This window comes from Aulostomus chinensis, chromosome 10 (genome assembly GCF_037954235.1).
Source record: "Aulostomus chinensis isolate RoL2024-O1b breed Wild chromosome 10, RoL_Achi_v1.0, whole genome shotgun sequence".
NCBI classification, from domain to species: domain Eukaryota; kingdom Metazoa; phylum Chordata; class Actinopteri; order Syngnathiformes; family Aulostomidae; genus Aulostomus; species Aulostomus chinensis.
In genome coordinates this window covers 9789318-9805537 of record NC_141329.1, presented here as the reverse complement: position 1 = coordinate 9805537, position 16220 = coordinate 9789318, and the positions used below count along the sequence as shown (strand labels likewise).

General features: G+C 44.5%; 1 protein-coding gene across 7 annotated transcripts; it reads left to right on the top strand.

The window, feature by feature from the left end:
• The first annotated feature begins 1913 nt into the window (after positions 1-1913).
• On the top strand, positions 1914-15472 carry LOC147254351 (uncharacterized). Of its 7 annotated transcripts, XR_015118150.1 has the most exons (27): positions 1914-2028; positions 2133-2286; positions 2473-2638; positions 2719-2836; positions 3638-3791; positions 3980-4145; positions 4226-4343; positions 5145-5298; positions 5486-5651; positions 5732-5849; positions 6651-6804; positions 6992-7157; positions 7239-7356; positions 8159-8312; positions 8501-8666; positions 8747-8864; positions 10245-10398; positions 10587-10752; positions 10833-10950; positions 12333-12486; positions 12673-12838; positions 12920-13037; positions 13839-13992; positions 14179-14344; positions 14426-14543; positions 15000-15118; positions 15210-15468. XR_015118150.1 is itself a non-coding variant. In XM_086215970.1 (26 exons), exons 2-26 carry the CDS (start codon positions 2140-2142, stop codon positions 15043-15045), a joined length of 3543 nt encoding a protein of 1180 aa, XP_086072096.1. In that variant the 5' UTR covers positions 1914-2028; positions 2133-2139; the 3' UTR covers positions 15046-15470. The 7 variants fall into 7 exon arrangements, 4 of the variants coding, with proteins under 4 accessions (XP_086072096.1, XP_086072095.1, XP_086072098.1 ...); XR_015118149.1 differs by having other exon boundaries at positions 14426-15118; positions 15210-15224; XM_086215970.1 differs by having other exon boundaries at positions 15000-15470.
• The last annotated feature ends 748 nt before the right edge of the window (positions 15473-16220 follow it).

The following is a 16220-nucleotide window of genomic DNA, read 5'->3' as shown; positions in this document are numbered from 1 at the left end:
GCAAGATATCTTTTCACTGAATGGAGGGGTGTTCTCACAGAAACTAGAACCTGATGGAGGCTGCTGCTGATCGCGTCTCGTACTGCAAGTTCACTTTAGGTGAATGAATGGATAATAAGATTGTTGTCATGAAACCTGACTGACTGCTATTAAAAACAAAATCAATCACAACACAAAGGTCTGGATTGTCCCCAACCTGCTGTGCTGTCACAACCACACCGAGGAGGTCTTGACCTCACACCAATGAGCAGGTCGACATGGATTCATAGTTGTTGCATTACTGCTGCCACCTTTTGGTTACCAGAAGTTACTGCAACACTGTTCAATTCAGAATGTTTTGTTTTGTTTTCGTGATAACGTGCATTTGTCAAAAATAGTCTCTTTATCCAAATTCTTTACACAAACAATGTAAAAAAAAAATGCACGCTTTAATCAAAAATGTTTTAATCATATTTCAATCAGGAAGATGGTAAATCCTGTCTGCTATGGCTCTGAACTGCAGCACTTACGGCGATATACTTACATCGTGACATCATGTAAATCAGAGTGTGCCATCTCCAGGATCTGATTGGTCGATCCACCAGCCAATCATAGCCGGACTCTGCCTCTAGCTTCCTCTACATCTGCCTGATGAGACCAGCTGTTGGAGCAGCAACATGTTCTTAAGGACATGGAAAACTCAGCTTAGACTCTGGGGTTCAGCTCAGACAATCAGGGCCGGTAATGAGTGGGGTTGCACAAACGCTAACATCCCATATCAGCTACTGACACCCACACTTAGTTTCCTCTCTGTGTATTTGTTTCATCAGGTTAGGTGATGTTACTGAAGACTTCTTTAGTTTTATACTTTAGATGCATGAGAGATTGGACACAACACTCTTCCAATATTTGGTGATTTTTGACCCTGATTGGAATGAATGTGTTCTTACAGAACAGATGGATGATGTTTCCATTGTTTTGGTTAAAAATAATGAATGTATAATCATTTGGGCCATGCAAAGATGATTTCATGTATGAAATGTTGTTGTTGTTTTGTTTTTTTTTAAACTTTTTTACAGATTATGAACATTCTGATGATCAAACAAAACCACATAATCATCATAAAAACTATTGTGACCCTGCAGTGCTACCGTCCATTCAAGAGTTTCTGTGAGAAACTTAGTAGCCACGTCTCTCTCAGTGAGAAAATGTGAAAAAAATAATGTTTCAGTGACACATTCTTTAGCTGAATAGATAAATGTACTCAGGTACAGCCACGCGATGTAGAAGTACTCATCAAGCGCTACATGCTAATGACACACATACAGTATCTGTCATCTGCGGTGACCAAATGTCCTGTTTTCATGTCCTTTTTATTTTGTAACACATCAATTGTCTATCCATACAGAGGAGGCATCTCAGAGTATCATTTGAGTGTTGCCAGGCCGAGTGACCTGGTTTATGGTAATCAAAATATGGTCACCCAGCTGTTATCAATGAATCAATAACTTCACAATAGGCCCCCAGCAGGTTAGATGATATAACATGTTAGATATTAATGTCATAGTAAGAGTTGGCCTGTCTATTTTACTCTCAACAAGCTGATCAGTTGTCACAACACATGCTGTCATGTTAGCTAGCTTAGTTAGCCAGTGTTAGCAAACATGCTAATTTCACTGTACTTGTGAATGACCGTAAACTCTTTCATACAACACTCAACAATGAGACAATATATTGATATCTGTACATATATTTGTGGGATAGCTTGGAATGAAACAATAACTAACATGTCATTTCATGTGTGTTGTGTTACTTTATCACTATACTCATTTAACACGATTCATTTTAGGATAACCTGCAGCATCAGCAGTGATGCGGGTGCTAAACCAGTTCGTTGTGGTAAAGAGGGAGGAGTCAGTTAAGGTGGTTCAGGCATCTAGTTGGATGCCTCCTAGACGCCTCCCTCTGGAGGTCTTCCAGACACGTCCGACTGGGAGGAGGCCCCGTTCAGCTGTTGATTTAAGAAAGAGAGGGAACAACGCAGATGTGGTAATTGTTTGATTCGTCAGAGAATCTGTCTATTTTGCCTTTTGGCAGCAGGTTTTGTAACGTGTGCCATCCTTCACATCTGTGTGGCTCTCTTTCACCTCCAGAGGCATCATGTCACAGCAGCAGGTCACAGAACGTCCCGACATCTTCAGGGCTGAGGCCAGGCTCCAGCAGAAGCTGCAGCTTGAACGCTTCACCAGGGCTGAAGAGGCGTATCACCAGGAACGCATGGAGGAGGCTGGTTTCTACACAAAGCAGGTGAGGGGTTGAGATTTGACCAGGATATTTTGCTTGTATTACAGCTGTAGTTTCAATTGTGAAGCCCTTTTTGGTTTTACTTTGTTCATATTAGAAGCAGTGTCTCATTGTACAGCTGATGATTGATAAATTGTGTGTGCGTGAATGGTTGTGAGTCTCTAAACTGATTTAATGTTGTTTTTTTAGGGACACCTGCATGTGCAGTTGATGGAGGAAGCCAACCAGAGGGTGTCAGCACAGACCTTCTGGAAGCTCAACACCCGTCTCCAGAAGACCGTGCTGGACCTGCATGGGCAGCACGTGCAGGAGACCCTGATGTGGTTGGCTCACATCCTGAATTTAAAAACCAGAGGTGCTGGAGAAGAGATTCTTTTTTAAGAAACATTTCTGAATCCCGTGTGTTAAGTTTTTTATTTTCCTGTTTCTCTGCAGAGCTCAAGCACGGCCTGTGTCACCCTCAGGTCTCAGTCATCACTGGGAGAGGAGTCCACAACCTGGAAGGGATGGCCCGCATCCGACCAGCCATGGTGGAGGTCCTCACCAGGAACAAGTATGTACAGATACACACCGACACACGTGTGTGCAATGTCTCCATGATCGTTTTTCTATCTCTTGATCTCTACGGGAGACGGATCCAGGATTCTTCTGTGTGCTCGTGGTGATGAGAACCAGGTTAATCAGCCCGATGGAGACGTGTCCCCTGTATCCAGGACAGGATGTAGAATATCATTCAGTGTTGTACTGTACTGTTGGACTAAGGTCTCCTTTGTTGGGAGAACTCAGGCAAACATGACGCATAATAAAGACTATGGTTAATCATTGCACTTAAATTGTGTCCTTCAATGTAAATGGAGTCTTGGATCCAATTAAGAGAAACAAGAATTTGAGCCAAAGCCAACACCTTTAGACGGGAGCGCTGGGTGCTATGTTGGCCTCCAGGTGTCACATGACAGCTAACGAGCACTACCAGTGGCTTTCTAACACACTGTGAACAAACTACATTTTCTGTCAAATAAAAAAAACCCAAAGAGGAACCGTTCGACAACGCGGAGGTAAGACTTGAAAATCACTGATACACTGTCATTATTTACTATTTCAAAATACAAATTTTCTGACTAAATACAATTGAGGTCATCTGATGTTAATAGTAAAATCAATTTATGACTCCAAACGTGCTGCTGAAAGGCTTCACTCAAGCTAACAATTTATCTTTTGAGTTAAGAAACAAAGGGAACAACGCAGATGTGGTAATGGTTTGATTCGTCAGAGAATCTGTCTATTTTGCCTTTTGGCAGAAGGTTTTGTAACGTGTGCCATCCTTCACATCTGTGTGGCTCTCTTTCACCTCCAGAGGCATCATGTCACAGCAGCAGGTCACAGAACGTCCTTACATCTTCAGGGCTGAGGCCAGGCTCCAGCAGAAGCTGCAGCTTGAATGCTTCACCAGGGCTGAAGAGGCGTATCACCAGGAACGCATGGAGGAGGCTGGTTTCTACACAAAGCAGGTGAGGGGTTGAGATTTGACCAGGATATTTTGCTTGTATTACAGCTGTAGTTTCAATTGTGAAGCCCTTTTTGGTTTTACTTTGTTCATATTAGAAGCAGTGTCTCATTGTACAGCTGATGATTGATAAATTGTGTGTGTGCGTGAATGGTTGTGAGTCTCTAAACTGATTTAATGTTGTTTTTTTAGGGACACCTGCATGTGCAGTTGATGGAGGAAGCCAACCAGAGGGCGTCAGCACAGACCTTCTGGAAGCTCAACACCCGTCTCCAGAAGACCATGCTGGACCTGCATGGGCAGCACGTGCAGGAGACCCTGATGTGGTTGGCTCACATCCTGAATTTAAAAACCAGAGGTGCTGGAGAAGAGATTCTTTTTTAAGAAACATTTCTGAATCCCGTGTGTTAAGTTTTTTATTTTCCTGTTTCTCTGCAGAGCTCAAGCACGGCCTGTGTCACCCTCAGGTCTCAGTCATCACTGGGAGAGGAGTCCACAACCTGGAAGGGATGGCCCGCATCCGACCAGCCATGGTGGAGGTCCTCACCAGGAATAAGTATGTACAGATACACACCGACACACGTGTGTGCAATGTCTCCATGATCGTTTTTCTATCTCTTGATCTCTACGGGAGACGGATCCAGGATTCTTCTGTGTGCTCGTGGTGATGAGAACCAGGTTAATCAGCCCGATGGAGACGTGTCCCCTGTATCCAGGACAGGATGTGGAATATCACTCAGTGTTGTACTGTACTGTTGGACTAAGGTCTCCTTTGTTGGGAGAACTCAGGCAAACACGACGCATAATAAAGACTATGGTTAATCATTGCACTTAAATTGTGTCCTTCAATGTAAATGGAGTCTTGGATCCAATTAAGAGAAACAAGAATTTGAGCCAAAGCCAACACCTTTAGACGGGAGCGCTGGGTGCTATGTTGGCCTCCAGGTGTCACATGACAGCTAACGAGCACTACTAGTGGCTTTCTAACACACTGTGAACAAACTACATTTTCTGTCAAATAAAAAAACCCCAAAGAGGAACCGTTCGACAACGCGGAGGTAAGACTTGAAAATCACTGATACACTGTCATTATTTACTATTTCAAAATACAAATTTTCTGACTAAATACAATTGAGGTCATCTGATGTTAATAGTAAAATCAATTTATGACTCCAAACGTGCTGCTGAAAGGCTTCACTCAAGCTAACAATTTAGCTTTGGAGTTAAGAAACAAAGGGAACAACGCAGATGTGGTAATGGTTTGATTCGTCAGAGAATCTGTCTATTTTGCCTTTTGGCAGAAGGTTTTGTAACGTGTGCCATCCTTCACATCTGTGTGGCTCTCTTTCACCTCCAGAGGCATCATGTCACAGCAGCAGGTCACAGAACGTCCTGACATCTTCAGGGCTGAGGCAAGGCTCCAGCAGAAGCTGCAGCTTGAACGCTTCACCAGGGCTGAAGAGGCGTATCACCAGGAACGCATGGAGGAGGCTGGTTTCTACACAAAGCAGGTGAGGGGTTGAGATTTGACCAGGATATTTTGCTTGTATTACAGCTGTAGTTTCAATTGTGAAGCCCTTTTTGGTTTTACTTTGTTCATATTAGAAGCAGTGTCTCATTGTACAGCTGATGATTGATAAATTGTGTGTGCGTGAATGGTTGTGCGTCTCTAAACTGGTTTAATGTTGTTTTTTTTAGGGACACCTGCATGTGCAGTTGATGGAGGAAGCCAACCAGAGGGCGTCAGCACAGACCTTCTGGAAGCTCAACACCCGTCTCCAGAAGACCATGCTGGACCTGCATGGGCAGCACGTGCAGGAGACCCTGATGTGGTTGGCTCACATCCTGAATTTAAAAACCAGAGGTGCTGGAGAAGAGATTCTTTTTTAAGAAACATTTCTGAATCCCGTGTGTTAAGTTTTTTATTTTCCTGTTTCTCTGCAGAGCTCAAGCACGGCCTGTGTCACCCTCAGGTCTCAGTCATCATTGGGAGAGGAGTCCACAACCTGGAAGGGATGGCCCGCATCCGACCAGCCATGGTGGAGGTCCTCACCAGGAACAAGTATGTACAGATACACACCGACACACGTGTGTGCAATGTCTCCATGATCGTTTTTCTATCTCTTGATCTCTACGGGAGACGGATCCAGGATTCTTCTGTGTGCTCGTGGTGATGAGAACCAGGTTAATCAGCCCGATGGAGACGTGTCCCCTGTATCCAGGACAGGATGTAGAATATCACTCAGTGTTGTACTGTACTGTTGGACTAAGGTCTCCTTTGTTGGGAGAACTCAGGCAAACATGACGCATAATAAACACTATGGTTAATCATTGCACTTAAATTGTGTCCTTCAATGTAAATGGAGTCTTGGATCCAATTAAGAGAAACAAGAATTTGAGCCAAAGCCAACACCTTTAGACGGGAGCGCTGGGTGCTATGTTGGCCTCCAGGTGTCACATGACAGCTAACGAGCACTACTAGTGGCTTTCTAACACACTGTGAACAAACTACATTTTCTGTCAAATAAAAAAACCCCAAAGAGGAACCGTTCGACAACGCGGAGGTAAGACTTGAAAATCACTGATACACTGTCATTATTTACTATTTCAAAATACAAATTTTCTGACTAAATACAATTGAGGTCATCTGATGTTAATAGTAAAATCAATTTATGACTCCAAACGTGCTGCTGAAAGGCTTCACTCAAGCTAACAATTTAGCTTTGGAGTTAAGAAACAAAGGGAACAACGCAGATGTGGTAATGGTTTGATTCGTCAGAGAATCTGTCTATTTTGCCTTTTGGCAGAAGGTTTTGTAACGTGTGCCATCCTTCACATCTGTGTGGCTCTCTTTCACCTCCAGAGGCATCATGTCACAGCAGCAGGTCACAGAACGTCCTGACATCTTCAGGGCTGAGGCAAGGCTCCAGCAGAAGCTGCAGCTTGAACGCTTCACCAGGGCTGAAGAGGCGTATCACCAGGAACGCATGGAGGAGGCTGGTTTCTACACAAAGCAGGTGAGGGGTTGAGATTTGACCAGGATATTTTGCTTGTATTACAGCTGTAGTTTCAATTGTGAAGCCCTTTTTGGTTTTACTTTGTTCATATTAGAAGCAGTGTCTCATTGTACAGCTGATGATTGATAAATTGTGTGTGCGTGAATGGTTGTGCGTCTCTAAACTGGTTTAATGTTGTTTTTTTTAGGGACACCTGCATGTGCAGTTGATGGAGGAAGCCAACCAGAGGGCGTCAGCACAGACCTTCTGGAAGCTCAACACCCGTCTCCAGAAGACCGTGCTGGACCTGCATGGGCAGCACGTGCAGGAGACCCTGATGTGGTTGGCTCACATCCTGAATTTAAAAACCAGAGGTGCTGGAGAAGAGATTCTTTTTTAAGAAACATTTCTGAATCCCGTGTGTTAAGTTTTTTTATTTTCCTATTTCTCTGCAGAGCTCAAGCACGGCCTGTGTCACCCTCAAGTCTCAGTCATCATTGGGAGAGGAGTCCACAACCTGGAAGGGATGGCCCGCATCCGACCAGCCATGGTGGAGGTCCTCACCAGGAACAAGTATGTACAGATACACACCGACACACGTGTGTGCAATGTCTCCATGATCGTTTTTCTATCTCTTGATCTCTACGGGAGACGGATCCAGGATTCTTCTGTTGTGCTCGTGGTGATGAGAACCAGGTTAATCAGCCCGATGGAGACGTGTCCCCTGTATCCAGGACAGGATGTGGAATATCACTCAGTGTTGTACTGTACTGTTGGACTAAGGTCTCCTTTGTTGGGAGAACTCAGGCAAACATGACGCATAATAAAGACTATGGTTAATCATTGCACTTAAATTGTGTCCTTCAATGTAAATGGAGTCTTGGATCCAATTAAGAGAAACAAGAATTTGAGCCAAAGCCAACACCTTTAGACGGGAGCGCTGGGTGCTATGTTGGCCTCCAGGTGTCACATGACAGCTAACGAGCACTACTAGTGGCTTTCTAACACACTGTGAACAAACTACATTTTCTGTCAAATAAAAAAACCCCAAAGAGGAACCGTTCGACAACGCGGAGGTAAGACTTGAAAATCACTGATACACTGTCATTATTTACTATTTCAAAATACAAATTTTCTGACTAAATACAATTGAGGTCATCTGATGTTAATAGTAAAATCAATTTATGACTCCAAACGTGCTGCTGAAAGGCTTCACTCAAGCTAACAATTTATCTTTTGAGTTAAGAAACAAAGGGAACAACGCAGATGTGGTAATGGTTTGATTCGTCAGAGAATCTGTCTATTTTGCCTTTTGGCAGAAGGTTTTGTAACGTGTGCCATCCTTCACATCTGTGTGGCTCTCTTTCACCTCCAGAGGCATCATGTCACAGCAGCAGGTCACAGAACGTCCTTACATCTTCAGGGCTGAGGCCAGGCTCCAGCAGAAGCTGCAGCTTGAATGCTTCACCAGGGCTGAAGAGGCGTATCACCAGGAACGCATGGAGGAGGCTGGTTTCTACACAAAGCAGGTGAGGGGTTGAGATTTGACCAGGATATTTTGCTTGTATTACAGCTGTAGTTTCAATTGTGAAGCCCTTTTTGGTTTTACTTTGTTCATATTAGAAGCAGTGTCTCATTGTACAGCTGATGATTGATAAATTGTGTGTTTGTGTGAATGGTTGTGAGTCTCTAAACTGGTTTAATGTTGTTTTTTTAGGGACACCTGCATGTGCAGTTGATGGAGGAAGCCAACCAGAGGGTGTCAGCACAGACCTTCTGGAAGCTCAACACCCGTCTCCAGAAGACCGTGCTGGACCTGCATGGGCAGCACGTGCAGGAGACCCTGATGTGGTTGGCTCACATCCTGAATTTAAAAACCAGAGGTGCTGGAGAAGAGATTCTTTTTTAAGAAACATTTCTGAATCCCGTGTGTTAAGTTTTTTATTTTCCTGTTTCTCTGCAGAGCTCAAGCACGGCCTGTGTCACCCTCAGGTCTCAGTCATCACTGGGAGAGGAGTCCACAACCTGGAAGGGATGGCCCGCATCCGACCAGCCATGGTGGAGGTCCTCACCAGGAACAAGTATGTACAGATACACACCGACACACGTGTGTGCAATGTCTCCATGATCGTTTTTCTATCTCTTGATCTCTACGGGAGACGGATCCAGGATTCTTCTGTGTGCTCGTGGTGATGAGAACCAGGTTAATCAGCCCGATGGAGACGTGTCCCCTGTATCCAGGACAGGATGTAGAATATCATTCAGTGTTGTACTGTACTGTTGGACTAAGGTCTCCTTTGTTGGGAGAACTCAGGCAAACATGACGCATAATAAAGACTATGGTTAATCATTGCACTTAAATTGTGTCCTTCAATGTAAATGGAGTCTTGGATCCAATTAAGAGAAACAAGAATTTGAGCCAAAGCCAACACCTTTAGACGGGAGCGCTGGGTGCTATGTTGGCCTCCAGGTGTCACGTGACAGCTAACGAGCGCTACTAGTGGCTTTGTTTTTTATTTTCCTGTTTCTTTGTCGAGCTCCAGCACAGCCTTTGTCACCCTCGGGTCTCAGTCATCACTGAGAGGAGGAGTTCACAGCAAGGAAGGGATGTTCCGCATCCGACCAGCCGTGGTGGAGGTCCTCACCAGCTACAGGTACTGTATGCACACATACACACACACATGCACACCCACACACGAGTGCGCAATGTCTCCATAATTGTTCTTCTATCTCTTGATCTCTAAGGGAGATGGATCCAGGTGCTCGTGGTGATGAGAACCAGGTTAATCAGCCTGATGGAGACGTGTCCCCCGTATCCAGGACAGGATGTAGAATATCATTCAGTGTTGTACTGTACTGTTGGACTAAGGTCTCCTTTGTTGGGAGAACTCAGGCAAACATGACGCATAATAAAGACTATGGTTAATCATTGCACTTAAATTGTGTCATTCAATGTAAATGGAGTCTTGGATCCAATTAAGAGAAACAAGAATTTGAGCCAAAGCCAACACCTTTAGACGGGAGCGCTGGGTGCTATGTTGGCCTCCAGGTGTCACATGACAGCTAACGAGCACTACTAGTGGCTTTCTAACACACTGTGAACAAACTACATTTTCTGTCAAATAAAAAAACCCCAAAGAGGAACCGTTCGACAACGCGGAGGTAAGACTTGAAAATCACTGATACACTGTCATTATTTACTATTTCAAAATACAAATTTTCTGACTAAATACAATTGAGGTCATCTGATGTTAATAGTAAAATCAATTTATGACTCCAAACGTGCTGCTGAAAGGCTTCACTCAAGCTAACAATTTATCTTTTGAGTTAAGAAACAAAGGGAACAACGCAGATGTGGTAATGGTTTGATTCGTCAGAGAATCTGTCTATTTTGCCTTTTGGCAGAAGGTTTTGTAACGTGTGCCATCCTTCACATCTGTGTGGCTCTCTTTCACCTCCAGAGGCATCATGTCACAGCAGCAGGTCACAGAACGTCCTTACATCTTCAGGGCTGAGGCCAGGCTCCAGCAGAAGCTGCAGCTTGAATGCTTCACCAGGGCTGAAGAGGCGTATCACCAGGAACGCATGGAGGAGGCTGGTTTCTACACAAAGCAGGTGAGGGGTTGAGATTTGACCAGGATATTTTGCTTGTATTACAGCTGTAGTTTCAATTGTGAAGCCCTTTTTGGTTTTACTTTGTTCATATTAGAAGCAGTGTCTCATTGTACAGCTGATGATTGATAAATTGTGTGTTTGTGTGAATGGTTGTGAGTCTCTAAACTGGTTTAATGTTGTTTTTTTAGGGACACCTGCATGTGCAGTTGATGGAGGAAGCCAACCAGAGGGTGTCAGCACAGACCTTCTGGAAGCTCAACACCCGTCTCCAGAAGACCGTGCTGGACCTGCATGGGCAGCACGTGCAGGAGACCCTGATGTGGTTGGCTCACATCCTGAATTTAAAAACCAGAGGTGCTGGAGAAGAGATTCTTTTTTAAGAAACATTTCTGAATCCCGTGTGTTAAGTTTTTTATTTTCCTGTTTCTCTGCAGAGCTCAAGCACGGCCTGTGTCACCCTCAGGTCTCAGTCATCACTGGGAGAGGAGTCCACAACCTGGAAGGGATGGCCCGCATCCGACCAGCCATGGTGGAGGTCCTCACCAGGAACAAGTATGTACAGATACACACCGACACACGTGTGTGCAATGTCTCCATGATCGTTTTTCTATCTCTTGATCTCTACGGGAGACGGATCCAGGATTCTTCTGTGTGCTCGTGGTGATGAGAACCAGGTTAATCAGCCCGATGGAGACGTGTCCCCTGTATCCAGGACAGGATGTAGAATATCATTCAGTGTTGTACTGTACTGTTGGACTAAGGTCTCCTTTGTTGGGAGAACTCAGGCAAACATGACGCATAATAAAGACTATGGTTAATCATTGCACTTAAATTGTGTCCTTCAATGTAAATGGAGTCTTGGATCCAATTAAGAGAAACAAGAATTTGAGCCAAAGCCAACACCTTTAGACGGGAGCGCTGGGTGCTATGTTGGCCTCCAGGTGTCACGTGACAGCTAACGAGCGCTACTAGTGGCTTTGTTTTTTATTTTCCTGTTTCTTTGTCGAGCTCCAGCACAGCCTTTGTCACCCTCGGGTCTCAGTCATCACTGAGAGGAGGAGTTCACAGCAAGGAAGGGATGTTCCGCATCCGACCAGCCGTGGTGGAGGTCCTCACCAGCTACAGGTACTGTATGCACACATACACACACACATGCACACCCACACACGAGTGCGCAATGTCTCCATAATTGTTCTTCTATCTCTTGATCTCTAAGGGAGATGGATCCAGGTGCTCGTGGTGATGAGAACCAGGTTAATCAGCCTGATGGAGACGTGTCCCCCGTATCCAGGACAGGATGTAGAATATCATTCAGTGTTGTACTGTACTGTTGGACTAAGGTCTCCTTTGTTGGGAGAACTCAGGCAAACATGACGCATAATAAAGACTATGGTTAATCATTGCACTTAAATTGTGTCATTCAATGTAAATGGAGTCTTGGATCCAATTAAGAGAAACAAGAATTTGAGCCAAAGCCAACACCTTCAGACAGGGGAGCGCTGGGTGCTATGTTGGCCTCCAGGTGTCACGTGACAGCTAACGAGCGCTACTAGTGGCTTTCTAACACACTGTGAACAAACTACATTTTCTGTCGAATAAAAACAAACCAAAGAGGAACCGTTCGACAATGCGGAGGTAAGACTTGAAAATCACTGATACACTGTCATTATTTACTATTTCAAAATACAAATTTTCTGACTAAATACAATTGAGGTCATCTGATGTTAATCGTGAAATCAATTTATGACTCCAAACGTGCTGCTGAAAGGCTTCACTCAAGCTAACAATTTAGCTCTGGAGTTAAGAAACAAAGGGAACAACGCAGATGTGGTAATGGTTTGATTCGTCAGAGAATCTGTCTATTTTGCCTTTTGGCAGAAGGTTTTGTAACGTGTGCCATCCTTCACATCTGTGTGGCACTCTTTCACCTCCAGAGGCATCATGTCACAGCAGCAGGTCACAGAACGTCCCGACATCTTCAGGGCTGAGGCCAGGCTCCAGCAGAAGCTGCAGCTTGAATGCTTCACCAGGGCTGAAGAGGCGTATCACCAGGAACGCATGGAGGAGGCTGGTTTCTACACAAAGCAGGTGAGGGGTTGAGATTTGACCAGGATATTTTGCTTGTATTACAGCTGTAGTTTCAATTGTGAAGCCCTTTTTGGTTTTACTTTGTTCATATTAGACGCAGTGTCTCATTGTACAGCTGATGATTGATAAATTGTGTGTGTGTGAATGGTTGTGAGTCTCTAAACTGGTTTAATGTTGTTTTTTTAGGGACACCTGCATGTGCAGTTGATGGAGGAAGCCAACCAGAGGGCGTCAGCACAGACCTTCTGGAAGCTCAACACCCGTCTCCAGAAGACCGTGCTGGACCTGCATGGGCAGCATGTGCAGGAGACCCTGATGTGGTTGGCTCACATCCTGAATTTAAAAACCAGAGGTGCTGGGGAAGAGATTCTTTTTTAAGAAACATTTCTGAATCCCGTGTGTTAAGTTTTTTTATTTTCCTGTTTCTCTGCAGAGCTCAAGCACGGCCTGTGTCACCCTCAGGTCTCAGTCATCACTGGGAGAGGAGTCCACAACCTGGAAGGGATGGCCCGCATCCGACCAGCCATGGTGGAGGTCCTCACCAGGAACAAGTATGTACAGATACACACCGACACACGTGTGTGCAATGTCTCCATGATCGTTTTTCTATCTCTTGATCTCTACGGGACACGGATCCAGGATTCTTTTGTGAGCGCGTGGTGATGAGAACCAGGTTAATCAGCCCGATGGAGACGTGTCCCCTGTATCCAGGACAGGATGTAGAATATCATTCAGTGTTGTACTGTACTGTTGGACTAAGGTCTCCTTTGTTGGGAGAACTCAGGCAAACATGACGCATAATAAAGACTATGGTTAATCATTGCACTTAAATTGTGTCCTTCAATGTAAATGGAGTCTTGGATCCAATTAAGAGAAACAAGAATTTGAGCCAAAGCCAACACCTTTAGACGGGAGCGCTGGGTGCTATGTTGGCCTCCAGGTGTCACATGACAGCTAACGAGCGCTACTAGTGGCTTTCTAACACACTGTGAACAAACTACATTTTCTGTCAAATAAAAAAAACCCAAAGAGGAACCGTTCGACAACGCGGTGGTAAGACTTGAAAATCACTGATACACTGTCATTATTTACTATTTTAAAATACAAATTTTCTGACTGGATTCAATTGAAGTCATCTGATGTTAATAGTAAAATCAATTTATGACTCCAAACGTGCTGTTGAAAGGCTTCACTCAAGTTAACAATTTATCTTTTGAGTTAAGAAACAAAGGGAACAACGCAGATGTGGTAATTGTTTGATTCGTCAGAGAATCTGTTTATTTTTCCTTTTGGCAGAAGGTTTTGTAACGTGTGCCATCCTTCACATCTGTGTGGCTCTCTTTCACCTCCAGAGGCATCATGTCACAGCAGCAGGTCACAGAACGTCCCGACATCTTCAGGGCTGAGGCAAGGCTCCAGCAGAAGCTGCAGCTTGAACGCTTCACCAGGGCTGAAGAGGCGTATCACCAGGAACGCATGGAGGAGGCTGGTTTCTACACAAAGCAGGTGAGGGGTTGAGATTTGACCAGGATATTTTGCTTGTATTACAGCTGTAGTTTCAATTGTGAAGCCCTTTTTGGTTTTACTTTGTTCATATTAGAAGCAGTGTCTCATTGTACAGCTGATGATTGATAAATTGTGTGTGTGTGAATGGTTGTGAGTCTCTAAACTGGTTTAATGTTGTTTTTTTAGGGACACCTGCATGTGCAGTTGATGGAGGAAGCCAACCAGAGGGCGTCAGCACAGACCTTCTGGAAGCTCAACACCCGTCTCCAGAAGACCGTGCTGGACCTGCATGGGCAGCACGTGCAGGAGACCCTGATGTGGTTGGCTCACATCCTGAATTTAAAAACCAGAGGTGCTGGAGAAGAGATTCTTTTTTAAGAAACATTTCTGAATCCCGTGTGTTAAGTTTTTTTATTTTCCTATTTCTCTGCAGAGCTCAAGCACGGCCTGTGTCACCCTCAAGTCTCAGTCATCACTGGGAGAGGAGTCCACAACCTGGAAGGGATGGCCCGCATCCGACCAGCCATGGTGGAGGTCCTCACCAGGAACAAGTATGTACAGATACACACCGACACACGTGTGTGCAATGTCTCCATGATCGTTTTTCTATCTCTTGATCTCTACGGGAGACGGATCCAGGATTCTTCTGTGTGCTCGTGGTGATGAGAACCAGGTTAATCAGCCCGATGGAGACGTGTCCCCTGTATCCAGGACAGGATGTAGAATATCATTCAGTGTTGTACTGTACTGTTGGACTAAGGTCTCCTTTGTTGGGAGAACTCAGGCAAACACGACGCATAATAAACACTATGGTTAATCATTGCACTTAAATTGTGTCCTTCAATGTAAATGGAGTCTTGGATCCAATTAAGAGAAACAAGAATTTGAGCCAAAGCCAACACCTTCAGACAGGGGAGCGCTGGGTGCTATGTTGGCCTCCAGGTGTCACGTGACAGCTAACGAGCGCTACTAGTGGCTTTGTTTTTTATTTTCCTGTTTCTTTGTAGAGCTCCAGCACAGCCTTTGTCAACCTCGGGTCTCAGTCATCACTGAGAGGAGGAGTTCACAGCAAGGAAGGGATGGCCCGCATCCGACCAGCCGTGGTGGAGGTCCTCACCAGCTACAGGTACTGTATGCACACATACACACACACATGCACACCCACACACGAGTGCGCAATGTCTCCATAATTGTTCTTCTATCTCTTGATCTCTAAGGGAGATGGATCCAGGTGCTCGTGGTGATGAGAACCAGGTTAATCAGCCCGATGGAGACGTGTCCCCCGTATCCAGGACAGGATGTAGAATATCATTCAGTGTTGTACTGTACTGTTGGACTAAGGTCTCCTTTGTTGGGAGAACTCAGGCACACACGAATAATAAAGACTATGGTTAATCATTGCGTTTACCTTGTGTCATTCAACATAAATGGAGTCTTGAATCCAATTAACAGAAACAAGAATTCGAGCCAAATGAAAAAGGAGAATCCACCAATTGTGTTTTTACAGGAAACACACCTTAACCCTGTAGAGCATGAAAAGCTGAAAATACTGGATTTTTTGAAAGTATATAACCCCTCTTACAAATCAGGCCATTAAAGAGGTGAAGCCATTTTACATTCTCAGAGAGAAAAAGATAAAGGACAAGGAGGTAAGATAATTTTAGTCTCAGGCAAAAAGGTGGTCCCAATAACCTACCAAACATCTATACACACCCTGGCATTGACGTTTAGCTTTAAAGAAAAATATTCAACCTAATGTCAGAGGCAACAGGTGAGGGAGACCGGAACATTCGTCTCAATCCAAAGCTAGATGCCTCCAAAGAATCAAACCTAACTCCCATACATAAAAGCGTAAGATCCTTATGTCCGACCTGGGGGTAACAGATCTTCAGAGAGACTTCTACCATTAGGATGTGATTACCCACACTATTCCCATCCACATACTGTCAAAACTAAATGAAAGAAAAAAAAATTAAACACGTTATTGAAGGAAATAATAATGGGGAGGTCGGTACAGAAATTGTATGAGATGCAATGAAAGCTGTTGTCAGAGGTAAAAATCATTTTTTTTGTGCATATCGCCCCCCCCCCCCCCCCCCCCCCAAAAAAAGACAATTAAAACTAGGGCCCGGCCATGTAGATTTTTTGGGGGCCGATGCAGATTTTGATATCAAGGGGGAAAAAAATTCTGATAACCGATATATCCGTCGATTCAGTTTAATACCTGC

Excerpts from the sequence above, each read along its gene's own strand:
- LOC147254351 (XM_086215969.1), top strand. The coding sequence starts at position 2,140 with ATGTCACAGCAGCAGGTCACAGAACGTCCCGACATCTTCAGGGCTGAG. Across the intron at positions 5,652-5,731 it reads CCTGAATTTAAAAACCAGAG|AGCTCAAGCACGGCCTGTGT; the intron begins GTGCTGGAGAAG and ends GTTTCTCTGCAG. Across the intron at positions 13,993-14,178 it reads CTGGTTTCTACACAAAGCAG|GGACACCTGCATGTGCAGTT; the intron begins GTGAGGGGTTGA and ends TTGTTTTTTTAG.